Source organism: Phalacrocorax carbo, chromosome 7 (assembly GCF_963921805.1).
Source record: "Phalacrocorax carbo chromosome 7, bPhaCar2.1, whole genome shotgun sequence".
Lineage (NCBI taxonomy): Eukaryota > Metazoa > Chordata > Aves > Suliformes > Phalacrocoracidae > Phalacrocorax > Phalacrocorax carbo.
The window spans coordinates 28,139,123-28,166,790 of NC_087519.1; the positions used below are offsets into that span (position 1 = coordinate 28,139,123).

Here is a 27,668-nt window from a genome sequence, read left to right on the forward strand (position 1 = left end):
CACCCTACAAATCGAGTAAGCAAGAATTAATTAACATGAATCTCTATAAGAAGGTAGCAGAGCAAAAGAAGAGTTCAGGCACAGATACATACATGGCCTCTGGATGCAGTGATGGAAGCCAACAGTTTTCATGGCGCTGCTGGCCAAAGAGAGGACCCAAGGCTAGCCATGGAAACTGAAGACTAGTTGTCTCAACAAATCTAGGTCTGACTGTCCTAGCTGAAGCTGCGGTTCAATCTAGTTCACGTGTGGGTGGTTCCTCCAGATATACCCTTCAGAATCAACTGAAAGTCAGCCCTGAACTCCCCTGTAATTGCTGACTTCCGGAGTAAACACAGGGGCAGAATGATCCCTGCCTTTTTCAGGAATTGTTGTGTTCTGTTTTAGTAACCTCTATCCTCTGAGCAGCTGCATTATTCAATTATTTGGCACGCCTACAATATTTCTGTAGAGATGACTAGGGATAACTTTTGTTGTTGATGCATCATTTTAAAATGGAAAGCCTAATAAATGCATGTGGTGCTGGTGTCTTCTGCCTCTCTTCTGTGGCAACAAAACATCGTCATTTTCTAAGAGGGCACAGGTTAACGTGTGACAAATAGAAAACTGTTGAGGTTCATTTGGGATATTCTAAACAAGAGTGATTTTTATAATCCGACATGCTACACTCTTTTCAAGGACACCAGAATTTAGTAAGTTGAGAGGTCTGGGCAAAATGAGTCATTTCTCCTGTGCTAGAAGCACTTTCGAATGGATGGCAGAGAGGTTAAGCCATTATTAACTAACACACTCCAGCAGCAAGCACAGTTATAATGCAGGGAGTTCACTGTACCATGTTAAATACTGCTGAACTCTCTGAATTGAGTCATTCCTCAACATCTTCTACAGTGGAGAAGGAGAAATTGTCAGTGGAGTTGGATGTTTCTTGGATACAATCCTGTAGTCTTAGTAAAAATGTAGAGCCCCCTCTTTTTCCCCCCTGAAAGCAGCATATGGAAATCATACAGAAAACGTCTCTTCGTTTCCAGCTCTATAGGTCTTTTCCAGATAGTCCTAAAGGTCCCTTAGTGATCCTCAGGACCACACTCTTAATGGTATCATGCCCTTTTTTCCTGTTCCTAGATGACTTTTACTGCCTTTAGCTTTTTGCACTGTGTGGGTTCACTTGGATCTTTTCTGGAAGGAGCAGGCACATCTGTCGGTATGTGATGGGAAGCTCCCAGTGTTTCACTTATCTGACTTCCATAAAGAAATTCAATTGCTTTTTACAACTGACTAAATAGAAGGCAGTGTAACAACTTTAATGGGACTTGTTACACCACAACAAATAAAGATCTCTGCAGACAAAGCACTAAGGTAGGAAATAACAAGTTGGGAGTAATGTAATGGAAAATAATGGACAAGGGGAAACATAAATAGAAACTAACAACAACAACAAAAAAGATTTAATAATGTGTACCAAGCTACCTGGGAATTGTACCAAGGTGCCTAGGAAATGCAGAAGACTATCACATACTAAAGTTCCAAGCAGGAGTATGATGGTAGCCTTCCTTGGAAATTAGTAGTTTATAAATATGTGTCATGTTCTGCAGTGATGGCAAGCCACTGTCCCAAATTCCAGCTGTGCTGAGGCTGGGTTGGTGAGAGAACAAAGAATTTCTGTATTTACTGGAAGTGGAAGGAGGCATAGAGGTTCCTTCCTAACAGTTATCAATTCCCATCTTTTTGAAATGAAACCTCCTAACCCCAAGCCTAATGTTGTGACATCCTGTGTGCACCCACACAGCAGAGGGTGCACCTGTGTATTAAGCAACCTCACCTCATCAATGCTGAATAAATGGGCATCAATTCTGACAGCTATTCTGCAGGTAACGTGTGTGTGCACTAGCGTAAACACTTGCATGCACATGTCTTTGTCCCTCATGAGACAGGACTTGGCACTTACTGGCCTGTAATACACTCTCGTAATACCATCTTGGCTGCATCCCAAAAGGAAGGATGGAATGACACTCAGACCATAATGGGATTGCACAGTGGGGGAGAATGACCTGGCTTCTAGCAAGCAGAGCAAGCAGCGCCCACTTGGCATGTCTGAAGGTGTGTAATGACACAGGTCTGAGAGCCCCACCAGTCTGCCTCTCTGTACAACATTTTGAACTGGCTGGAATGAAATAAGCCTTTCCCTGAGGGACAGAATGCTCAAGACAACCAAGGGATGCACTTGGAAATCCTTTACTGGTACGTACTTCTTATTTAAGTTTGCTTTGTTTCCTGCAGTACGCCTTTCAGAGTTAACAGACATCAGTGACTTAAAGCTACAAATCTGCTTAGAGGAAGGGAAGGAGGTTACTGCAGACAGGAGGGCTTCTGAATGAACAGTTTAAATTGAAAATTGTTATATGCAATCCACTTTCCTTCAGAAACTTCAGGAAAAAAAACTAGTTTAACATAAAATGATGCTTAGCATCTAGGACTCGGTGAAGCAGAAATAACAAGGCCACTTTGATTTAGGTGGAGAGGAATGTGAGAGGTAGTGCCATGTGCAAATTAAACCCTTTGATCCTGACATCAATCTCTTAATTAGGAAGCTGTCAGGAAGAGGCAGTTTTGTTAACACATGTCTATCTGGACAGACCTACTGCTCTGAACAACAGCAGGATTAAATTCACCAGGGATTATCCAATTTTAATTTGTATTTCTCAGTGCATTATTCATCAGCATAGACCATACTACAAATTACCCCTAATTACAACTACTAATGTGTCTGTGCCCTGCACAGTCCCTCACCAAACTCTGTCCTCATCAGTAAATGGAATTGCGCACTCCTGGCAAGCTCCTGCCTTTCCCCATTTGCACAGCTCAGTGACTTCCCAAACCTGAGCATCCCCAGTTCACTCACAGGCACTTCTCTGAAGAAGCCTTATACAAGCCACCTGCTCATCTCTCATTAGGTACATGTGCTTTACAAAGCATCTACACTGCTTCCACTTGAAATATCAAGTCTCTACTCCTTCAGCTTATGTTTTCTGACTCTTTAGTATGTCTAGACTTAACTGTAGAAATCCATCTCCCTTCCAATACGTATTTCAGTTGTACAAGTCGTGCTTTTCTTCCAGACTACCTTGAGTTCCCTATGTTTCTATCTCATACAGTTTATATACTGTACTAGGACAGACACACTGTACTCCTCTATGAAATAACACCTCCACTGCATCTTGGTCACAAGTGTTAAAAAAATTTATATTTTTAGAATTAGATTCTCTGCCCCAAAACATGTTCCATTTGGCGTTTCAGCAGGTGTATTTCATTTGATGAAGAAATATGCACAGCACTTTTTCCCCTGCGGTGTAATTACAGAAAAAGCTTTGAGTTTAGATATCTGCCTTGGTAGTATAAAAGTATGTACTTTTATTTATTTGCCAATATTTGACCTTCATCTAATAAAATCAGTACTTGAAATTTTGTTAATCACATACGACATACAGACGACTTCTAAAAACTGTTGTATCGGAAATAAGTCTGCTGAAGAACTACTTTGAGGCAAAATCCTTGAGTAAGAATGTTTTGCACAGTTAAAAACTTTAAGAAAGCTCTCCTCTCTGCCTTTTGGTTTCCTGCCTCTCAAAAGCCTCTGAGCCCTGAAGGGCCTATTTCTGCACCTGTATCTTCATTTCTCCTATAAAACTTAAAGAAAATCCTCAGGTAAGGAGGCTAATGTTAAAACACAAATATGTAATGTGGATAAACAAACGTTACTACCAACTATTTATTGCTATGCTTGAATGCTTACCTCTGATTCGATATGGTACAACAGCAGGAGCCCCAACAATCTCTCTCAGACATGGAGGGGTTTTGTTGGCTTTCCCATCGCACAGTGTAGCTACATTGAACCTAGGAAACAAGAAAATAAGAATTAAGGTATTAGGTATACTAGCACATGTTCACAATTGTTGTGCATTTTCATTTGCATTATTAATAAAGGGCATACAGAATAGCGCATAGCGAGGCAAGCCACCTGCTGTGTACAGTGCCCTGGAGGAATGTTATACAGTTGGGTTAAGGTAGGTGGAAAAAAACTCATCCTCGCTGTTTAGGCTCACCATTAGGGTTGAAAAGTGCCTGACTCCTGGGCCCTTGCTCTATCTGGAGAAACCCTCTGTCTGCCTCACTACAGGTATATTACACTTCTGCTTCTTTCCCAGACACCACATCTAGTGCTGGAATTTAACAGGATAGGCAAGAAGGACACAGGATTACTGACACTACACGTGGAGCAACCAAAAAGAGGGAAGCTCTTGACCATCCTGTCCTCATTTAGAGAGAAGTGTGGGCAAATAGGGAGTTAACATGCACCTAGATGCTGGAACACAGTGACAGAGTGTTAATGGGAGATAAATTAATGATAACAAAACCAGGAAGTTTTAAAGAAATGGACTAGAAATCCTAGTTGCTTTATATGCATGTGTGACTATCAATTTCGGTTAAGCGTCATGAGTTTATTTTGCCTTCTGCTCTAGGTACTGTGAAGCATAGTCCGCGCAGGACATAGACTGATATGCGTTTTCTGACCTTGCAGAAAAAGCTGTGCAAAACCAAGGGGAGAGATGAGGGCCTGATTTTCCTCTTATCTAACAGGGTGACTCCAAGAGAATCCCAGGGAAGTCAGTGGTGTTGAGGCAGCATAAGACCAGCTGCCAAAGGGTTTTCTTCTGGCAGTGCTTTCCAGAAATCTAAAAGGATTCAGACACAGTGGAGAGATTGAAGTTTAAGGTTCAGCCAGGCAAGAATTAGCCTTCCTTGCTTACTGGAACGCCTGACTTGGAAATTATATATACACTGAACTGGGAGCAAAGTCCTGTAATAAATAACCATGCTTCAGTCATTTCCTCCTTTGCGCAGCAGAGAACTGGCAGTTGGTGAGGGATCCCTTAATGGCACCAGTACCAGGGAACTAAGCTGCAGAAGCCAGACAGTGAAGATTTCTTCTGGAGAGGTAATTTCCCAACCTCTGGGGTGCTGTTTGGTTTATGGTGCTGCATTACTTTGGAAAGAAAAGCAACAGAGACAGGTGTTGTCAGAAAGCAGCCATTCAAGCAGGTGGGAGGCTGGCCACTTAGGACTTAAGTGGGAATCAGCTTTTTAAATGTTGAAACCGTGTATCGCAGGATTATATGGGATCTCCTCCATACCTGTCCATTCTTGGTTGCTGTTACAGACTGGGTCTAGAACTACCTATACCTTTGATGTGACACAGTATGGCTGTGCTTCATGTCTGCACGTACCACTCCCTCTTCCTCTGGGTAGACATTTCTGCTCTGTTGCAGTATTCTGGTTTCTGGTGCAGGTGAAAAAGTATCTGTCAGTTGTGAGTCACTGTGACTGACTGCAGCCCATCTTTGGCCTATGTTTGCTAAGTACCATGCTTCTGTACCACCTTGCATCGCTCATAGTAACAGGCTATGACATTCTTGAAGTTAATATGCAGATCCATTTCCTGAGTCCTGAGTAAGAATGTGAGGACTTCACCATAAGAGTAACTGGTTATGAAAGATAGAAGTTCCTTTTTGAAAGAGTGTAAAAAAACAGCAGAAAAAACCCAAGCAGACAGAAAGAACACATTCAGGTTGCATTGCTGAATTTTCATAGATATTATGCTACAAAATTGAGAAGTGTCTTAGTTAACAGATGAGATCTGGCAGTTGCCCTAGTCTCACAGGGAAAATCAATTTTTAATATAGTCAGCAGGTGTTTTGTTGGGGGCACAGCACTTACAGTTTCTCCATGTGACAGTTTTTGTTATAAAGTGTGACATTCCGCTTCTCATTATTGGGTCACCTATGTGAAAATTACATTTAAAATTCCTGCTTTAAAATGTGTGTTAGCATTGGACTTCTACATCAGCAATCTGTTGTCTCTTGAAGTTTCAATTTATTTTTCACTTTGGGATCACAATACATTTTGTAATTTTCATAATTAGTTATTTTCAGCATATCTTATGATGACTTTAAAGTGGTAAATCATCCTGGGCTTGCTTAGAAACCCTCTTCAATCCATGCTACTGTATAGCCCTTTTTAGCCACAAATAGGGCACAAAGATCTTGTAGCTTGTGAAGCACTTCCTAGTTTCCATTTTGCTGCCCTAACAGCCCTCCTAATGGTTAGGACATTGGTGTAAACCACAACAGTGGCAGTATCTTGCATACAGGAGTATAACTGCACCTTCCATTTAGTCTAAGGAAAAGACTGTTTATGCACCCATTGATTTTAAGTAAGACCATGATTTATGGAAGCTATTTATACCTTCCCAAATAACATGGCTAAAAAAATCTGGGCAGCTATAGGAAGGCAAGTGATAAAATGATCCCTAATCCTCTTACTGCAACATTTTCTTTTAACACTGAAGTTTATTAAAACAAGAGGGAGAAAACAGTGGTATCCCCAAACTTCACCTTGAGGGCTTTTTTTTAATGGTAACCTTCATTTTTCAGGAGGATGAATCTGAAAAAATAAAGTGGTGACTTGAAACACTCTTCTGGTAATTTAGTTGCAAATTTCTAAACCTCAGAAACTTATATAGCTCCACCATAAAATGAAGACAAATCATAAAATGATTTAAATGATTCAATCAGAAAAGTAATGAAATCTGGGTACCTCTAAAAAAGATATACCATCCATATTACACATAATTGTAAATAGTTATCAGAAATTTTAAACATAAGATTTTAAAGCCTTTACACATGACAGAAGAAATATCAAGGATTTCAGTGAAATTATTGATGAAGTATCCCATTAATCACTAATATTAATGGTACTGCAAACTGGAATTTTGATTATTATCTGTATAGCATAGGTAGAAAATGGAACTTCCAACTCAGTTATTTTCTGGTGTTCTTGTTTTGCTCAAACTTTCCAGAGAACCTGTCCCAAACCTAGACAAGCATAATTTAGGGCCAGAATAAAAACTTCTCAAAAGGCTATGAGAAAATAAGAAATTTACATTTGAGTGTCAAGACAAAACCGGAGCCGGTGTCTCTTTTCTTCATGGGGTATGTTCTGAGAGGTCACAGACTTGACTGGAATAAGTGCCAGAGACCAGTTTCTAGTCCTCTACTGTCCACTTGTCTTCCTGTAGTTTCCAAGCAGTTTTCTGTCAAACAGGAATGTACAGAAGGGATGCAGATGATTCAATAAGTCCTCATCAAGCATGAATTGTAAAATCTGTTTGAAATAAAATATTAAGAAAAACATCATTGATGATAGATCATAAAATGGTAAAAATAGAATTAATTTTTGGTCCAAGGTTAGCATTTTATGGAGCATTTTGCGTATTGCAAGCATTTAATTCTTATTATCAACTCTGAGCTGAGCCTTTTCTCTGGGTGTCTTGGAACAATGGATAGAGGGAGAGATCCTTTAGAGAAATGGAGGCAGCAGAATGGATCACACAGCTGTGACAAGTTTGTGAATACGAGGCAGTAGAGACCTAGGCTAATAACTGATGTCTGCTGCACACAGCAGCTATTGAATCACAGGTTACTCAACAGCCTTAACATGCAGGGATCACTCCTGCTAGTAGGAAGAGGTAACAGGGAAAAAAAACTCTGTCTGAAACTCTGGAAACATTTGAGGGGAACTTTGCAGACTCTTTGCCTGTGATTTACCACACACAGTAAAAGGCATACAGCAGCCTTCCTGCTGTGTCAAGAGCAGGAGCCATCAAATCACACCTAGTCCTGGAATCACTCCCAAAATCTAGCTGCAGTAGCCTATGGGACAGAAAGCAGCTTCTGAAGACAGTTTCTTTGGTTCTTTCAAGGATCACTCACTGCCTAAACAGCACCATCTCTTAATCAAAGCACAGGTGTAGGTTTCTGGACACCAACCTTTTCACTATTATGCTCTTGATAGCGAGCTCCTGATTTTATTGTTGTTCCTTCCTATTCTTTATTTTGCTGCTCATGCCTTCATTGCAACCCCTTCCATTCCAGCCATGAAAGGTGAACTCTAGACCTCAGTTTTTATATGGTGGTAGGGTCAAGCTGTGAGAGTCTGAGGGAACTGAGCATCTTAGGGGAGTATGAATTCAGTCTGTGTCACTGGGCTAGCCACTTGTAGGAATTGAACTGCTGGGTCAATGGACCAACCAAACATAGCTGTATTGTGCATTGAGTTACATTGCATTGTGGGGTCTTTTTAAATGTGAGCCCAACTTGAACTTCAGTAAATAAATGTGCCTAGCATTTGATTGAGGGAACTATTCAGTATGAAAATGTGCACAGCGACTCCTTCAGGGTTGAGAACATCTCCAGGGTTATGTGGTAGAACTCAGAGCAGACCACCACCCCAGTGCTGCAGATCTTTGCTTTAGGTAGGTGGTTTCATTGTTTCTACAATGGGTGTAGCTTATTTTGATCTCTTTTGCTCTAATGAAATCTGTAAACATAATTATTTTAAGCCATTTTGCTGTTATATTTACAAGGAAATATCTCCACCCTGCTATCTGTCCTGATCAAAGCCTGAGCCCTTTTCTGGCCTAATGTTACATTCTGCTTTGCACTGCAGGTTACATACAGTGATCTGAAACATAATGGTCGTTTTCAGAAAGGTAAGTCCTACTCTTTGCTGTGATTTACTGACTAACCTGAGGCCCAAAGAGGAGAAAATTACCTTAACATCATGGTCCATCTCAGAAAGACAGTAGCAATACCCAGTATCAAGGTATAAAATAATACCAATGTAGACTAGAGATGCAGAGGTATCTTGCCTAGCCTGGCTCTGCTCCTGCAGAACTGGTGACCTCTCTCACAAGGTGTGGCACTGAAACTACACAGATTACCTCTGGAGTTTTCTTAAACACAAATGAGAGCTGTTAGTCTGTAACATTCTTCATAATCTTGTGCAATGTTTATAGATGATTTCCACTACACTTGTTTAGTTTTAAACATAAGCCCATAAAGTATTTTGACAGGAAAAAGAAACAATTTTTCAGTAAAAAATTTGAAACTTTGACAGTTAATGCTACAGTATGTAACAAAAGTTGTATAAGACAAGACACTCAGCTAGAAAGCTGGTTCCTACCCATTGGAGAGCTGATCTACAGTTTGTTCAATTTTCATTCCAGCCATTACAGTGAAGCTTTCTGTATGAATCTGTATTAGTGCCTGGAGAAAGACAAGGTATTCCTAGGGGCTTGGAGTTGGGGAGTATAAACAGGACAGTAGTGCAGGTGACACCAAAATGGTGCTCATTCCTAGGAAAGGGCAACTGTAGCTCACATCTTTCCTCCAGTGACAGCAAAGCAGTTCTGCTTTCTTGCTTGCACTGCAGAGAGGCAGGATGTGGCCATGCCTCTACAAATATAAAGAGAGGACCTGGGCTGCTGAAGAATGCCTTTTTTTCCCCCTCTGGAGAGAGATCATGAATGCATTTACATTTCTAAGTGATTTCAGCTATAGCGGAAAGAATATACATCTAAAAACTCTTGCAACAAAGCTCTCTACATTTCCAGGCGTCTAGTCTGTACATCTATTTGTTTTTCTTTTTCCTGGTAGTGTCTAAGTTTTCAAGCATCTCTTCTGAAAGAATAACATAGCTAATGTGAGGCTGCCAAGGCACTTTACTAGCATTCACTGTGTCCCCCACCAATATCTGGGAGGTAGTGGAGCTGAGTAATTGCTGTCCTTGTAAAAGGTGTCGCTTCATTTCCTTGTGAGACCACTGTGTTTGGTGACTTGTCCAAAATCATATTCTAGGTCAGCTGTGGAGCTGGGAGTAGAACTCAGAGGTCTCGATGCTATAACCGTTAGACTGTACTGCCTGTGAGCAGTAAGAACTTACACAGTTAAACACTGCTGAAGAAATGACATAACTAAAAAATTAAGATCAAGAGAGGTATGCATGTGAGCTACATGGCTTCAGGTGTCACTGTACTTGACAATAGCTTTTCTTCTCCCCAGGGTGATCATGTGTGGCTGGACACTCAACAAAATGATGAATTTAATGTCCCTATCGGGGCAGTTGTGAAGGACTCCGAGTCAGGACGGATCTTGCTGGAGGATGACGAAGGCAAGGTGCGCTATGCTATAACTTTTTGTAAAAGAGGAACATAAAATTTAAAAGTACAAAGTACAAAAGAATGGCCCTGTTGGTTCAGACCGAAGCTCCATCTAGCTAAATGGTTTGACTTTGATAAAGTCTGGTAGGGTATACTGAAAGAAAGAATATAAAAATAAGGAAAGTACAGGGTAATACCCTAGTATCCCCAGGTCCCAGCACTATGAAGATTTAGAGCTTCCTGAGCTAGAGGTTATATCTGTGTAGTTAAGGAAATGGACAGGTTCCAATCCCTAAATTTGGTGGAGCTTTAGGTGAAATCATGATCCTGCTAAAGTCAGTAGAGGTTTCATCCCTACCTCATACAATGTTGTGGCTGTGATGCCCTGACAGAGCTGTGCTCTGAACAATGCTAAATTTGGTGACGTCCAGAACACACCTGAATGGCTTCGTCTAGTGTTTTAAATCATCTGGTACTGGGAGGCAGCAAACCAATTAATTTCTGTAGTTCAATCAACTGGCTGTTAGAATATGCTGGTTTGAGCATGGATTATACTGAAGCTCACTCTGGTCTAACATGGCTGTCTTTCCTTTGCCTCTGAGCAACAGCATAACACATTAAGGCTGATGCCTTGCCTCTTTCAGGAACACTGGATCACAGCTCGGAACATGCACATGGTGAGACTGATGCACCCCTCCTCTGTTCAGGGGGTGGAAGACATGATCCGTCTTGGGGATCTCCATGAAGCAGGCATGGTGCACAACCTCCTCATCCGCCACCAGGAGCACAAAATCTATGTAAGTGCTAAGGTCACCAGGCATAGTACTTTTAGGAATGACCTCTAATACACATTTAGTGGAGTGACCTGGGCAGCCTGCAAGCCTTTCATACGTGGGGCCCTCTGCTTGCTTTACTGATTGAGGGTGCCAAGGAGACACAACATAGTTTTTTTTCTCTTCTTTCATTCCAGTACTTTGGCTGTGAAGAAGAGAGCTAATAGCAGTCTCTGAAATCACAGCAATATGTATAGGTAGTGACCCTACTTACTTTCTCCTAGAGTGATCATTTCCACCAGTGACTGACAGTTAGCTAAATCCAGCCCATGTTACAGCTTAGTGCTGCTATTACCTGCAGCTGTGACACAGGGTCAATCTAATTAGTACACAGTGACATGATTTGGATTGTCCCTCCAGTCCAAATCAATATTTACTTGATTTTGATGTAATAAAATAGATAAAGAATAAATCTGGATATTTAGGACACCTGGTTTTAATTCTTGTCCATTACAGGTTTTATCTGTGACTGAGCAATTTGGCATTTTTAGTTTCTTTGTTCCTTTGTTTCCAGTTTGTAATATGATAATAATAGACAGGTTTTTCCATGCTTTGCCTCCCATGTTATATACACTGTAGGAGAGGAGCTGCCTTTTACAACATAGATGTGGTGATGTTTAGTATAAACAAGGACTGATTTTATACATGCTGCAGTTATAACTACCAAGATGCGTGTATAGGCCTTTTATATTAGACTATAGCAGTCTGCAGTGTCATATGTCAAAGTTCTTGGACAATATTATCGCCTTGCACTTCTACAGCTTTCAACAGCCTCCTTCATTTCAATGGTGCTGTTGTTTACAAGTGTTACTGAATGACTGTCTGAATAATGCAACCATTACTTTGCTTATTAGCAAAGTTCAGTTGCATCAGCACTAGAACACAAAAGCAACTTAACAAAACACTACAAAACAGCTTATGATAACACACAGAAACGCCAGGTCAAATTGGACTTTCTTGTGCTTTAGCTTGAGACAGTGAACTGAGCTGTGATTTGGCAAGGAGATGATAGCTAGCATTCTTCCTTTTGCAAAAACCTCCATATCCTGGGATATTTAATAGCATCTTACAGTGAGGAACCAAGCTCTCAGCCTCACCCAAGTCCTGTTATGGATCTCCCAGGCTTCCCTCCTGCCTCTGTTTAGATTTATACTGCAAGTGACTTTGGCTGTATTCTTGTTTGCAGGTGTGCTGCTAGAGGTAATGCTAATAACTCTTTTCCAGACTTACACAGGATCAATCTTGGTAGCAGTGAATCCATACCAGCTACTGCCCCTCTACACAGTCGATCAGATCAAACTGTACTGTAACAGGAGGATTGGAGAGCTACCACCTCATGTCTTCGCCATTGCAGACAACTGTTATTTCAATATGAAGAGGAATAAGAGAGACCAGTGCTGTGTGATCAGGTGACTAGACTCAGAGAGGACAAGTAGCAGAAACCAAGTCTGGCATGTTTTGGGGGCACCTTTATGGGAACAGGATACCTTCCAAATGGAAGGGCACAGATAAGACTAGGGACAACAGGAAGGAAATATTTTCAGCTAGGGCTGCAAAAGGTAGAACATAAGCAAGGGATTTCTGAAGTCCATCTTTATCCCCCAGAATCTTTGAATGTGGTGATACATTCTGCAAGTGGTCACTATATATAGAAACATAACATCTTAGCTTGTGTGATATAAGGCTATCTTTTACCCTGGGGACATGACACTTTGTTACATGTATTTTCTGAGAAGAGAGAGTTCCTGGAGAGAAACGACCTCTGCTAACCTGAAGATGGAAGGAAGCTTTCTTCATCCTATAAACACGTAACATGTACCCATTTTCTGTTAATCATCAGTGTGAAGAACCATATAGTCTCATTGCAATGACATCTGATTATGGCTGAGGCAACTCAGTTGATGTGCTAGGACTGGCATTGAAAATCTGGTAATGCATTAAAGAAGAAAAGCAAGTGGTCATTTAATTTGCACTGGTACAGAATGTCTTCCATGGACTGCTTGTTCTTAATCAGTGGGAGAATTTAGTCTTCATCCTAAGCCTAAAAAACAACTGAAATTTTAGCAGATAAGATGATGAAAGACTAAAATTCTCCAGCCCTCCATGAAAGACAGTCAGATTTGCCATTCCCAGGGTAAATAAAAGTGGAATTTTTGGTTTTTTTTAACTTGGTCTGCCATTTTGCCACCCTAGCCAAAAAAGAAGAAAGGAAACCTGTAATGATCTTGTTTCTTACTGCAGTGGAGAATCTGGAGCTGGGAAGACTGAAAGCACAAAGCTGATACTACAGTTTTTGGCAGCTGTCAGTGGCCAGCATTCCTGGATAGAGCAGCAAATCCTAGAGGCCAACCCCATTCTGGAAGGTAGGTTATTTAGCAAACATGCCTGATTTACCACCTTTATCTCAGAATTTTTGTAGCAGGATAAAAAGTCAGAAACAGATCTTTGAACCACTGCTAAAGACCCTGAAACACTGGTGATGCAGGGTAGAAATTCTCTATACTTTTCTGCCATGTCCCCATGAAGTCCACAACAGGTCCCACGCTGTAGGAGGAGGTGCCACTATAGTATGTAACCTGGAACTGCTGGGAGCAGAAGAGCCCTTAGGAATGCAGAGCCCAAGGTAAAGACCACTGGTTTAGCATTTGCATTAGCTAGTGACAAAGTGACTGGCCAAGCATGGATGTATCTATAGGGCGGCTCCCTGAGATACCCATCTTTCTCTGCAGAGGGATCAAGTGTGTTCCCAGTAAGTCCTTCTGGAGATCTTCAGGCTTGCCCAGCTCTCTTGGCTGGCCAGATATAGGCCACATTTGGAACATATGAATATGTCTTTTAGGACCCAATTATCTGGATGCACAGTATGCATGCCTCTCTCTTTAGGAGGCAGCCTGAGACCAGACATTCTTCAGTGCTTGTCAGCACTGTCTTTTGGAACACAGGTGTGAAAAAGGGCATAAAAAATAGACTTGATGTTCATTAACTGCAATAATCCACATACTGTCTCTGTCCCTTGCCCATCAGCTTTTGGAAATGCCAAGACAATTCGAAATGACAATTCAAGCCGCTTTGGGAAATACATTGATATCCACTTCAACCAAAATGGTGTGATAGAAGGAGCCCAGATAGAACAGTTTCTTCTGGAAAAGTCACGGGTTTGCCGGCAGGTAGGGGCACTGGCAGATGTCCATTCTGCCTGCTTCTGTGTTACAAGCCTATGCTCAAAAGGCTCTCCATTGGCCTATTTCTTTCTTTTAGGCTCCAGAGGAAAGGAACTATCACATTTTCTACTGCATGCTAATGGGAATGAATACAGAGCAGAAAAAGATGCTGAATCTGGGCACTGCTTCAGAGTACACTTATCTCACAGTGGTAACAGTCTCTGCTTTCTTCTCCATTATCCCTCTACCGTTTGCTTCTCCCAGTGAGCAATTATAATCAATAGGAGCTGCAGATGGGTCGTTGCCAAATCTGGACAGTCCTCTCCTTGGAGTACCAGAAGCAGTAACACAAAAAGTGCTGTGAGCCTCAATTTCAGAGATTTATTGTAATGTCCACCAGTGGGAGGCAGCTTGTGGCAGTTCAAAACTTTCTATCAAAGACTTAAGAAACATAAAGGACATCTTAAAGCAGATGGGAAACATCCCCCACTTTCATGGGTACTCAGATTTCAGATCTCATGCTCGGGAGAATACTTAACAGGTGTATATACTTTAGAGGAAAATGAATAAGCAGAAACAGTGCCGCCAAGAATCCTAGTCCTTATATCTGATAAATCTTATATACATAATACAGGAAGCTGGCATTCAATCTAACCTCCAACAGCTAATGTTAATGTCAATGTCTGAGTTTATGTTGCCATAGTGGCAGAAGTGAGATGCTCATAGGTGAAATTTTTGAAAATAGCTAATCGGTTGGTTTAGGGCATGAAAGGCATGGTGAAAATCCTGTTCTTTAGCCTGTGCAGATACCTCATATTAATGTCAGCTGTTTTGATTTGGACTGTTCTACAGCTATGGAAAAATGGGACTAAGTCCTGCTTCTGCTGAAGCTAATGGGAGCTGGGCGTCTAGTCTCAGGGGAAATTAAATAAAGCCTATAAAGCTGGTTTTGGAGTCTCAAGAGTAAAACTGTTAAAGTTGCTGGAGATTTTTTCAACTGTAATGTTTTCAAAATAGCAGTGTTCTTGCAGCAAGAGCTGATGAGTGCAATTCACACATTGGCCATTCCATAAAAAGGTGTGAAGTTCCTTGGGTCAGGAGTAGGGCAGTATAATACAGAGATAGGAGGATTATGTTAAAGGAGGACATATCAATGGTTTTGTTCAGGTCAGCTGTTGGCACAAGCTGGCATGTTTACATGCTGTAAACTGAAATGTCTAGAAATACTTCACTTTTGTAATCATCATTCTATATTGTTGGTAATAGCAATGATAAAAAAGGCATTTTCCCATCTCCTTTAGGGCTGAAAATAGTTTCTTTCAGGAGCGGCATCCTAGGATCTGCTGTGCAGGCTTTGCTAAAGGTTCTGATGCTGCCTTGGATGTTTATATCTGCTTTCCACTGGATCTTAATATTCTTATTTTGAGATTTGCCTTCTAGCACCGATTCAATCCTACTTGCTTTGATTTGGGATTAAGGCTCTTAATTATCTATTGGCAAGGCAGAGAGAGGACGCCAAGATACAGGCATGGCCCTGTAACTGAAGATAGCCTTGTCAAAGGTTCCTGTCATTCTATGCTCCAGAGCAGCCTTCCCCATAGCTTTTCCTTTTGGCTTCCCCAGTATTCAATCTAGCCCTGGAGAAATGTCTTCTTTTTGAGAGCAGAGTTGAGGGGAGAAACAGCCATGGGAAGAACATATAGAATGTCTATTGCCTGCCATATGAGGATAGGCTGGGAGAACTGGGTTTTTTCAGCCTTGAGAAAAGGAGGCTCAGAGGGGATCTCATCACCATGTTACCAGTACTTAAGGGGTAGTTACAAAGAAGATGGAGACTCCCTTTTTACATGGAGTCACATGAAGAGGACAAGGGGGAATGGACACAAATTGCTCTTGAGGAGATTCCGATTGGACACCAGAGGAAAATTTTTCACGTTGAGGACAGTCAACCATTGGAATAATCTCCCCAGGGAAGTGGTTGACTCGGCCATGTTGGACACCTTCAAGAGTCATCTGGACAGAGTGCTGGGCCATCTTGTCTAGACTGCGCCCTTCCTAGAAAGGTTGGACTAGATGATCCCTGCGGTCCCTTCCAACCTGGGATTCTGTGATTCTGTGATTCTGTCTAAATAGGTTTTTACTTTCCATCTTGTGGCAAGTGGCTCACAGGGCTTCCACACTGTGTACAAGGGTTTGTCAGCCTGCAGGTCTTTTCTTCCTTGTATGGGTGCTGGGAGGATTTTCCCTACCTGTGGGTGTGGTGTTTTGCAGGGCAACTGCATGTCCTGTGATGGCCGGAATGATGCAAAGGATTATGCCCACATCCGCTCAGCAATGAAGATCCTCATGTTCTCAGATTCTGAGCACTGGGATATCAGCAAGCTGCTGGCTGTGATCCTGCACCTGGGGAATGTAGAGTTTGAAGGTAAACTCAGCATTGTGCTTGGCCTTTCCTCAGACTCCATGGTAAAGGCCTAAAGGTGCTGCCTGTTTCCATCTGTACAGATTAGATTGTACTGCTCCGCCCTGTGTGAACAGGGTTGGAAGAGCAGGCAGATAAACACCATGAAATTCTGATTTGTGACTCCACTGCCTAGTGTTTTAAAAAACATAATCTTATTATTAATTTGTAATGCTGTTGGATTTCCATGGTTATAAATAGGCCTTATCACACTGAAACAACAGAAAATATAATGTCATGTTACAGTTGCTGATTGTTGTTTATGCAGTCCAGAGGATGTGGGAGCAATTGAGTGATGTTTGCTGTGGAGATGATAACAGTAATTTTCCAGGCTGGGTTTGGTGAACACTCACCTGCAGAAGTGCACTTCTGGTATGGCACAGGCACAGTGTGAGACACCCACCAGTGGGATGCCAGAAGCTCTCACATTTTAGAAAAGGAATCTTTCTCCCTTTTTGATACAGAGGGCCCAATACAGTGATGCCAGCTGGATTCATTGGAGTAATGCTGGCAGGTAAAATGAGGGACTTCCCTCATTCCCCTTCATTGTCTAAATTTCCCACAAGCCAGACACATGGAAAAAAATATTTTCAGAAACATATTTTCTGAAGTCAGATTCCATTTCCTCAGATGCCCAATATCTACTGTTTAAAATTAATAACCTTGTTCATTTTGCTGCTATTTTTAGCCTGATGTTCTGGAGTTGTGAGGGCCCTATACATCCAAGGATCCCTGAGTGAAATCAGGACCCTCCCTAATAAAATCACCAAACTCAGGAGTTTCAAAAGAGAACTTACTGCCTTGCCACATTCCCAGAGCTACAGGGTTACAGAAATATGGCTGCAATAACGCCACAGCCCCCCACCGTAGCAGAAATTATTCTCTCTGAGATTGACTGTTTCCTCATTGTAGCGGCTGTGTACGACAACTTAGACTGCTCTGATGTGATGGACTCACCGCACTTTTCAGTTGCAACCAAATTGCTTGAGGTAATGGACTTTCCTCCTACTAGTTCTCTCCTTCACCCTTGCTCCCTGAGCACACTGACAAAGCATGTCTCTGTGGAGTGTTTATGTATGGATGCACATATAATGGGCATGTCTCCTTCCTCCTGCTGACACTCAAGCGATGCTGTTGCAGGTGTCTCTCTGAGCTAGGAGATCTTTAACTGGGGCAGCAGGCCACCAGCGAATACTGCTGGACAGGCAGATTGTCATGGGCCTCTTCCTGAGGCAGAGTTCGCTGGATCTCCTTTATCCACCTGGAATGACCAGGTTGCCATGACTGTTCCTCCAGGTGGACTCCAGTGAACTCCAGAACAGCCTCACAAACCTCTCCATCATTGTCCGAGGAGAAAGTGTGTCCAAGCCTCTGAATGTAGTTCAAGCTGCAGATGGGAGGGATGCCTTTGTGAAGGTACTGGTGCTTACGTCTTTTCTGTTTAAAGACTGGGGATGCTTTCAGAGCTGTCTGTCTTACTGGTTGAGGAGCCGTATGTGGCAAACATTCACCAAGAGGGCTCCAGTCCCTCACAGTTTTCAGGCATAGTTTGACAGCATTGTAGCTGCACAATCACAAACAGTTAGCTATGTCCAAAGACTGTAATGATGGGCTCTAATTCCTCTTTAATTTTTTCTCAGGGTATATATGGACGGATTTTCCTGTGGATAGTGAACAAGATCAACTCAGCCATTTTCAACCCAACTTCTCAGAAGCCTAAAGACAGACGTCAGTCCATTGGGTTGTTGGACATTTTTGGGTTTGAAAACTTCAGCAACAACAGGTAGGAGGCTCTAGATTAATTTCCACTGGGAAGCTGAAAAGCAGCTGATGTAAAAGGGAGGAATGAAAAACCACACACATACTTTCATTATCATCCTGATTCTCAGAAAAGCAGTGAAATTTCCATCACTGAAGTTTCCCAATTATAATCATGCACAGATTCTGTTTTTCTTCAGTCTTGGTCATATTTCTGCCTTCTCCCCCAACCTTTATTTTGGTGCAGCCACTGTACCTGTCTGTTCCAGGACCTCAGGAATTTTCTCAGAGGAGATGGCTATGAAACTGCTTTGTGTAGGCAGCCACTGTGTAAGGATGTAGTATGTTCCATGTCTCTGTACCAAACTTTCTTGTTCCATAGCATTTTTACAATGTCTCTCAGGATACGTTTTGTATGTAGTACAAAGGAGGCCATGTTGAGTTTCCCATCTCAGCTCATGCTTCCATCTTGCCCAGTGTTCTCCCATCCCTTTTTTGGGGCTGCTTCATTCCTCTACTCTCAAAGACAGGTCAGCAAAATACCTGGTCAGTATACCATTGTTCCACTGCTACCTCTCCTACTGGTGGTTTCAGTCCTAAAGCACCATTTCTGTTTTCCCTTCTCTACAAGGGCAGCAATTCTCTCAGTTGTAAGGTACCATATCATCAGTACTCCACAAACCATCGGCAAATGTTCGGCAGTCTTTTCCAATCCACTTCAACTGATTCATCTTGCTTGCTTTCAACAAGACAATATTCCTCTCTGACTTTTGGAACACGGTATAGGATCTGTTCAGTCCATCTTCTATCTTTTGTGTTCTCTGCTATTATTTTGTGCTATTCCCAAAGGCTGCAGTCCACATGGGGCCTCACTGTGGTAAGCACCCCACAGGCACACACAGTGTGACACAGCAATTACCAGGTAATGAAACTCAGCTGCAGCATTAAGAAGTAACTAACAAAAGTAGTGGTAGTGCCAGTGCAAGTAAAAACACATCACACACTCTTACAATCAAGCTATTTTCACAGTTATGTTCCCTTTTATCTCTAGAGTTTCTTGAAACACATACAAGATCTTTCCTTGCTTACTCAGCAACATTCTATTGTCAGTTGGCTCATTTCTGCTTATCTTTATCATAGCAGAAGATGTGTCCCTTATATTGATTGCTAAGATTGGCAACATGCAGTGGTGGTGATCATTAACACTGTGGAACATAGCAGTAGTGTATCTGGATATGTATTTAACACAGAGAATGCCATAGAGCAGTGCAGCACTGGCCAAGGATGACCATGGGTTCCCTTCTTGTCCCCGCCACCCCAGCTTTGAACAGCTCTGCATTAACATTGCCAATGAGCACCTTCAGCAGTTCTTCGTGCACCACATCTTCAAGCTGGAACAAGAGGAATACCTTGCGGAGCACATCGCCTGGAATCACATTGACTTCACTGATAACCACCAGGCTCTGGAAGTCATTGCACTCAAGCCTATGAATATCATCTCCCTCATTGATGAGGAGAGCAAGTTCCCAAAGGTAAATTTCTGGTTTCACCTGTAATGCCTGGCTTTGCGCACAGCTCACAGGTAACACTTGCCTTTACCCACAGGGAAGTGAAAAGGTGGCTTTCGGATACATTATGAGAGGCAATGTCTTCCCCCATAGAAGTTCCTTTTAAATTAGCTCAATATACAAATGCTTCACTCCCTGCTGTGACCTCCTCCTGTTACCTTGCTGTTGAAACTCTTACAGCTACTCCAAACAGAGAACGAAGGAGTCCAGATAATTTTATAAGGGCTTCTTAGAAAATCTTTGAATTTGCTTACTGTTTTAGTATTGTTCTGATGTTGGTCTCCCCTGCAGCTTGCTCTTTTTCTCCTGGATGACAGACCTAGTTCAGCAATGTCACTGTTGTGAGGAATTGTTATTCTGAGAAGGCCAGGCATCTCAAACAGAAGAGCAGAGGTGAAAGTAGCATCTGATCTCAGGCATCCCTGCAGAGCACTTTCATAGTCTCCAGAGCATGGTGAGGCTAAGCAGGAGTGCTGGTACAGGAACCAGATGGCAATGTGGGCTTGTCCAGAAAAGCAAGCCCCTGTCTCAGCTCGTTTGTAGTCCTCAGGCAACCATTTGCGAGGACCATGTATGGGCAGACAGCTTTCACCTTTCCTCCCTAAGAAGAGGGTGGTCCCCACTGTATGTCCTGCAGTCAGAACAAGAAGGCATCTACTCTCTGATTCCTGGAGCACATGGCTTTTCAGATAACCCAGCACTCACTACCCCTATCACAGGCCAGTGAGCAGAGCTAGTCTTACACATACCACAAAGAAATGAGATTTTGATGGCACCCCTTGAAGAGAAGCACCCAGCTGACTGACTACCTGTGGAAGTCACGATCTGGGCATGCTGATTGGTATCTCCTCAGGGCAGCCTTCTTCCAGGGATCTCTGAGTCTTTCACCAGCTGGGGAGTGAAAGAAGAACTGTGCCTGCCTGGAAGAAGGAGCATGCACTCCTCAGAGCATGGCTGGGTAGAAATGCATGGGAAGGTTGGTGAGGGGCTCTGCTTGTGAGGTCCAAACATTTGGGCAATTCTCAGCACACCTGTTGATGTTAGTAGTGTTATGGGGACCTGTGTACAGCCCTAAATCACCAGGCCTAATGCTCTGGTGGTGTGTTCTGTCCTGATGCTTGAGAGCAGGGCCTGTGTAAAAGGGAAGACACTTCTGGCACTACCTCCCTCCAGATCTGCTACACAAATAAGGGGCAGAATTTGAGCTTTTGTTATCTCTGAGGACCACTCCTATTTCTTCGCTGAGCATAGGCCACTGCTGGGGGAAATCTGCCTAACTGTCTTTTTTTGCCTGTATTTTTTTCTAGGGCACAGATGCCACCATGCTCATCAAAATCAATTCCCTCCATGGCAAAAGTAAAGTCTACATCCCACCTAAGAGTGTCCATGACACCAAGTTTGGCATCAACCACTTTGCTGGGGTTGTCATTTATGAATCAAAAGGTGAGACCATCTCTGCTGGATACAGAGGGTGAAGAGAAGGACGTGACCTGCCCTGGATGTGTGGCACAGGGTAGTGTTGATCTGAAGTCAGATCAGGAGGTCAGGAGGATTACTCTAAACTAATCTGCAGGTTACTGTAAATGAAGTAGATTTTAGCTAGACAGAGTGTCGCTAGAGCCAGCAGGATGCAGAGGTGACAAGATGATTTTGTTTCCATCCTATAGATTTCCTGGAGAAAAATCGGGACACACTGAGTGCTAATGTAATGCAAGTGGTTCATTCCTCCAAAAACAAATTCCTGAGAGAGATTTTCCAGGTGGAAGCGACCCCACCTAGTCTGGGACGTGGGACCATCCGGCATCCTGGAGCTGACCAGGCCTACAAGGTTGGCTTACTGGTCCTGGGTTGTAGAAACAACTCATTTCTCCTTCCTTCCATAAGACTCTGTCTGTTCTTGACCTCCTCTTTCTTTTGCAATATCTCTGAAAATCCCTATGCCTTTCATTCAGCTAATTTCTGCAAAGGAGTCTGCAGGAAAAGTCAGGGTCTGGTGTCCATGCTGCAAAAAAGTGTAATGTCCCCCTGTCTCCCAGGACTGCATCCCTGGACATCTGTGTAGCCATGCTTGAGGCTGTCACAGAAGCATTGGTTGTGCTACCTTCCCTCATGTTGTCATGAACTGGATGGGTTTGCTCTGTGTCTGCCTGGGTATTCATACCGCATCCACATTGCCAGGATGAATGTAAATTAGTAGGAGGAAACTGTCATTCAAAAGGTTCATTGGAATGGAACAAGGCACCAACCAGAGACCCTTCTGCAAAGCCAGTACCTGTTCAGAAGCCAGCATCTAAACTGCTGTGATACTGTGCATGTAGCCAGTCTGCTGGGACCATAACACCAAGGGGTCTGATTGGGCAACTGGCAGGTGGGACCCTGGCCTTTTTGTTCTTGCAAGCTGACAGACGCACAAAGGATCAAATAGCTGTGCTGTCGCAGAAAGACACTATCTCCTGCTCCCAGTGATACCTGTAGACAGTCTCACTGCCCTGCGTATTACTGCAACTTTAGCCCTCCCTCCTGGCCGAGAGGCTTTGTGACAAAGTTCATGATGGCTAATTATCACAGAATCATCCGTGGCTAGTGGTGTAGGCAGCTTTGTGCCATGCCTAGTGAAAATGAGGTTGTAAAGCACAGTGGACTGGAAACAGCATGGGGCAGAGTTCTGAGAATTTAACTATGCAGTGTCATCATCATGTGAAGGTACTTTTGCTTTTAATGTTTATATCTTTGAGTCTCCCTGTCAGGGTACAGAACAGTCAGCTTACTATCTTACCTGTTATCTGTCTATTCTCCTGGCACTGTTTTCTCATCCTGTCCTTTCTTCCTCAGTCTTTATCCCAATGTGGCTTTCTGCTGTCCAGAACATCTGGCCATGGACAGGTAAACATCCTGGAGAAGGAGAAGTGGTACAGAAGTGGTACAAGCAGCAACAGAGAACTGGCTTAGCATCTCTTAAATACTATGAATACCTTCAGATTAAATATCAGGTCTACCTACATTGCTCTAATGTTGGGGTTTTTTTTGTCTATAAATAAGATTGCATTACTGAAAAAAAAACACCTTTCCTTACTTTTAGAAAGTACAGTGGCATGTCAGGAAAGGAGATACTAAATGTGGGCTATTGCCCATTTCAAAATGCACAGAAATTAGCTGAAATACCCCTATTAATTTCAAATAGGTTGGGCCACTGTTGGGAAGCCTAAGAAGCAGGCCACAGAAAAGAATAGAGAGTGAAGTGCCAGAAAAAACTTTGCTGTCCTGAGGTCTCAGAGTTGCTCTCCTGGCACACTGGGGAGAAAAGTCACCACCATCTCAACAACAAATTCAGCTTTAACGTTATATGTACGATATCATGAGGGCGTGGGCTTCAGACTTGTGTGGCCATCCCAGTGATTTATTGGTACAGCAGAAATGTCTCTAAGATCTGAGAGTGCAAATGGCTTTTAACTCTTCTACAGCTTAAATATGTACAGCTTAAAAAATGCTGTTATCATATCTACTTCAAACAGATGCTTGCTAGCCCTCACATGCATCAGAGGGCCTATGAGACGTTCCCAGGACAGGTTTCCACAGCCATGACTGGTCGCTGGAGGGCAGCATTGCCCTGTAGCTAAAGCAGAAGGTGGCCACTTGAGTAAGGGCGCTTTAACCGTAAGAACCAGCAGAACGAGGTACCTTAAAGACCGTGGAAGTGACAGGGGGCCACTGGACTTTAAATTATTTACTAGGAAGAAAACCAAAAACCCCACAACCCACCAAACCCCCCCAAACAAACGAACTAGCTGTACTGTGCTGCAATGACTAGCTCCATGTCTGTATGTAAAAGGTCAGCGGGATCTTTTTGTTACTTGGAATCTGCACTGTTGTCACCATAATTTAATGTGCCCTTAAAATGTACTAGAAAGTAGAAGTGTAGGCCTAAAGACATAGGTAGAACTGTGCTTTCAGAGAAGCTGGGGAAGTCAGGAGCTAACTGCAGCCAAGTGCAATCCCTCTGGGGTTACACATCACAATGGGGAGCAAAAGTCAACAAAGAGCAGTGAGACATAAAGCACTTTATATGCAGCCATAAACGGAGTAGCTTTTACCTTAGCCTCCAGTTAAAGTTTGCTTACTGTAGTATTAATGAGCAAGTCATCCTAATCACTAGAGAATGAGCTGTTCTGGATCTTTAGCATTCGTAGTTAGTTATAAGATAGCAGCAAAATGTCTGGCCTGGAAGTTATTGTTGCTTTGGGAGTGGCTGTTTTTCACCAAGCTTTCAGGCACGCACCCATGAATAGCTTGGCACACAGGCCTTACACTAAATGCAGCCTTGTTTGGAAGAGCCAGACCTATGTGGGCTCAGGTGGGTGGAATGTCTTCCACCACAGCCCCACTGCTAGAACTTAGTGCCCAAGTAGGTGAAACTGCTCAGTGGGGTTTCTTTGCAGGAATAAACCCAAATTAATAAGATGCAGATGGCTGATTTAGCTCCCATGTAGGTAGATAATTTTTTTTTCTGGTAGTTGTATGATACTGTTACATTGTACAAAAATACAAAGATTTATTAATTGGCTTCTGACAGTGGTTGGTGTAGCAGTCAGCATGTGCTTACTCTTCCCAGAGCTTGGATACCACCAAACGGCTCTCTACTCTGGGAGGACAGTTCAAGCAATCCCTGGAAAAACTAATGAAAATCCTTAAGCAGTGCCAGCCCTACTTCATCCGCTGCATCAAGCCAAATGACTACAAGAAACCACTGGTAATGTTTTAACAATATAAGGTCTTTTCTTCAGTAAACTTTTTAATGAGAAAAAAAAGCTATTATTTGCTGTGTAGCATTTTACATCTGTACTTCAGCCAAGAAGACCCAGAGTACAGGCTATTAGTAGAATAAAAAGGGTGGTAGGATATAGCATTGTTAATTTACAAAAACATCTCTAAAAGCATCATAGACTAATAGATGGCAAAAAAAGCACATAGGTATATTCCTGGGAGGTGTTGTCAAAGCCTTTCCTGTTGTCGTGGTTCAGCCTCAGCTGGCAACTGAACACCACGCAGCCGCTCGCTCACCCCCCCCCCACCCCTGTGGGATGGGGAAGAGAATCAGACGAGCAAAAGAACTTGTGGGTTGAGATAAGCACAGTTTAATAACTACAATAGAATGATGATGATAAATGATTATGATAATAATGACAGTAATGTTAATATAATAAAAGGGAAAAGGAAGGAAAGGGAAAACAGGGAACAAAAACGCAGAAACACGAACGATACAACCGCTCACCACCTGCAGACCGACGCTGCCCGTCCCCGAGCCGCGATTCCTCCCTCCCTCCCCCGGCCAGCCCCTCCCAGGTAGCATACTGGGCATGACGTTACATGATATGGAATATCCCTTTGGTCAGTTTGAATCCACTCTCTTAGCTGTGCCCCCTCCCCTCCCGGCTTCTTGTGCACCCAGCAGAGCATGGGAGGCTAGACATGTCCTTGACTAGTATCAGCGCTGCCCAGCAACAGCCTAAACATCTGTGTGTTATCTCAACAGGTTTTTTCCATGCTAATTTCAAAGCACAGCACTATACCAGCTAGAGTGAAGAAAATTAACTCTATCCCAGCTGAAACCATGACACCTGTAAAGATAAAGACAAAACTGGAGAGTTTCTATCCCCTCAACAAGGGGAGAAACAAAAAATGTTAGATCCAACAATGATCATACTATGAAATAGCCTGAGAGAGAACAGGAGAGCTATTGGTGTTTGAGAGAGATGATGTGGCTTAAGTTTACACTACAGGAGAATAGAAGTGAGTTTGTCATTAAGATGCTTGGCTGGAACTCAGGAGATCATGACCCAGTTCTGTGCTAAAACCTTGTATGGTGTTGGTCAAGTGACTTAATAATTTTTGAAGTATTGCATGTGGCTTGGTGAGCCTATTTTTAATCTGCACTACAAGCAACTAGCAGCACTCATGCTATGTTTTGCATGGCTATGCCCAAAGGCACCTGCAAATTGATATGAACAATTTATTGTTCATCTGAAATTGCACTTTTAGAATTGAAAATGGTTGCTAAAGCCAGACTGAAGTTAATGAACTGTTTCCACTGCCAATAAACATAAATTTGAAGATCCTTTGGGGTGACTTGTTTAGACCTGTAATGAATTAATTTAGGGCACTAAAGAAATAAGTGCAATTAAAAACGCATAGTAGGCCATTTTGCAGGCACTCTGAGGTTGGAGGTTAATAGATACGTTATGAGGAGTGCTGCATGTGTAGCTTCTTTCAGTGCTAAGTCTCCTCCTTGTCTGCTTTCCCTTTCAGTTGTTTGACCGGGAGCTGTGTATCAAACAGCTGCGATATTCAGGGATGATGGAGACCATTGAGATCAGGAAAGCTGGCTACCCAGTTCGCTACAGATTTGAGGAGTTCTTTGAGAGATACAGAGTTCTCCTGCCATGGTCTCTTCGAGAAAAGGTGTGTTAGCACAAACTCAGTTTAAGGCTAATCTAAATTTTCCTTATGAGGCTTTAGTCTTTCGCACAGGAGAAAGTTCTTGAATTATTGCTGGCACAGATGAGAGAGCTGTCATCACAGCATCTGTCGTCACAGTAGCTACAGCTAAATACATACTCACTTGGACCTCAGCTGAAATGGTAGAGGTGCTTCTAGGCTCAGCTATCCTTGACCTGCTCCACATAGACATCCCAGGCAGGGTGGCGTCCCCATTGCCCTCAGATGTTTCTTTCTGTAATCACACACTTCTGAGGTCTCTAACATTCTCCTCGCACTTGAACTCTGGAGTGCTTGGCCATGCACTCATGTTCCTCCTCTTCTTGACCATTTGAGCTAAACCACTTTTCATTCATTATACTGTCAGCCCAGAGGTCTGTAAGACCTCATCTGTTTCTGTTCTTTGCCCTTTGAAATGAAGGGCAATAGATCCTTACATAGGGTGCTGTGTTTCTAACCAAGCCCTAACATGATGATACCTTTGCACATCAGCTGAAGAATGATGCTCGACAGAGTTCTATCAGCATCTCTGAAGCAGTGCTGGGCAAGGATGAAAGCTGGCAAGCTGGAAAGACCAAGATTTTCCTTAAAGTAAGTAGAAAGGAGAGTGTCTTGTCTCTTCTCCTGAAAAACTGGGTGCTTCACAGTATAGCATGACCTGCTTGTGCAAGAGTGGTGATCCACGAGGACTGCGTTCTCTTATAAAGTCTGTCTGGAATCTGAGGCTGGATCTTTATTCCTGAAGGGCAAGTAATTTACTGGACACAGCTTGGTGTAGGAGAGGCTGATCCTGTTCCTGTGCTCCACTGTTGCAGCTAAACCAGTGCAGTGCAATGTATTGGTCTCTGCCCAAGCCTTGAGCATAAGAAAGAACTGGATACCAGCGCACTGTTACAGGGGACTTCTTTATCCATAGTATTTCCCCAGGTAAAAACAGTCTTACTGCAGGCAGATTTTCTGCTTGTTTATGGCTACAGCCAGACATGGTGTGGTCAGGTGGTATACAATCATCCTACTGCAGTTCCACAAATGCATTTTACTCACACTACATCATAATGATTTGGGGCCTTTTTTCAAACCACGTGTCCAGTTTTCAGAAGTTGGGGGGGTCTGCTCAGCTCTTATATCCACACTTTCTTTTAACAGGATCATCATGATACGGTATTGGAGCTGCAACGCCAAAATATACTCACAGAGAAGGTTCTTCTTATCCAGAAGGTGATGAGAGGACTGAAGGACAGGTAGTGATCTTTAGAAGGGAATTTGCTTTGGTTTGAAGCAGTAATCTTAGTGGTGCAGTGCACACACTCTGTGAAGCATTTTCGAGCATGAAATATATCA

General features: G+C 42.8%; 1 protein-coding gene across 1 annotated transcript in view; it reads left to right on the forward strand.

Moving 5' to 3' along the window:
* Window positions 1-4,918: 4,918 nt before the first annotated feature.
* The window catches only part of MYO7B (myosin VIIB), a 59,342-nt gene continuing 36,592 nt past the window's right edge, over window positions 4,919-27,668 (forward strand). The window contains exons 1-19 of the mRNA XM_064457257.1: window positions 4,919-4,993; window positions 8,563-8,605; window positions 9,957-10,070; window positions 10,699-10,851; window positions 12,112-12,296; window positions 13,129-13,250; window positions 13,912-14,054; window positions 14,146-14,259; window positions 16,320-16,473; window positions 17,422-17,498; window positions 17,806-17,925; window positions 18,150-18,292; window positions 19,589-19,799; window positions 21,143-21,278; window positions 21,503-21,663; window positions 24,445-24,582; window positions 26,139-26,291; window positions 26,820-26,918; window positions 27,474-27,568. Of these exons, the coding sequence (XP_064313327.1) occupies window positions 8,588-8,605; window positions 9,957-10,070; window positions 10,699-10,851; window positions 12,112-12,296; window positions 13,129-13,250; window positions 13,912-14,054; window positions 14,146-14,259; window positions 16,320-16,473; window positions 17,422-17,498; window positions 17,806-17,925; window positions 18,150-18,292; window positions 19,589-19,799; window positions 21,143-21,278; window positions 21,503-21,663; window positions 24,445-24,582; window positions 26,139-26,291; window positions 26,820-26,918; window positions 27,474-27,568 (2,336 nt within the window). The 5' untranslated portion in view covers window positions 4,919-4,993; window positions 8,563-8,587. The remainder of the gene's footprint in view (window positions 4,994-8,562; window positions 8,606-9,956; window positions 10,071-10,698; window positions 10,852-12,111; window positions 12,297-13,128; window positions 13,251-13,911; window positions 14,055-14,145; window positions 14,260-16,319; window positions 16,474-17,421; window positions 17,499-17,805; window positions 17,926-18,149; window positions 18,293-19,588; window positions 19,800-21,142; window positions 21,279-21,502; window positions 21,664-24,444; window positions 24,583-26,138; window positions 26,292-26,819; window positions 26,919-27,473; window positions 27,569-27,668) is intronic.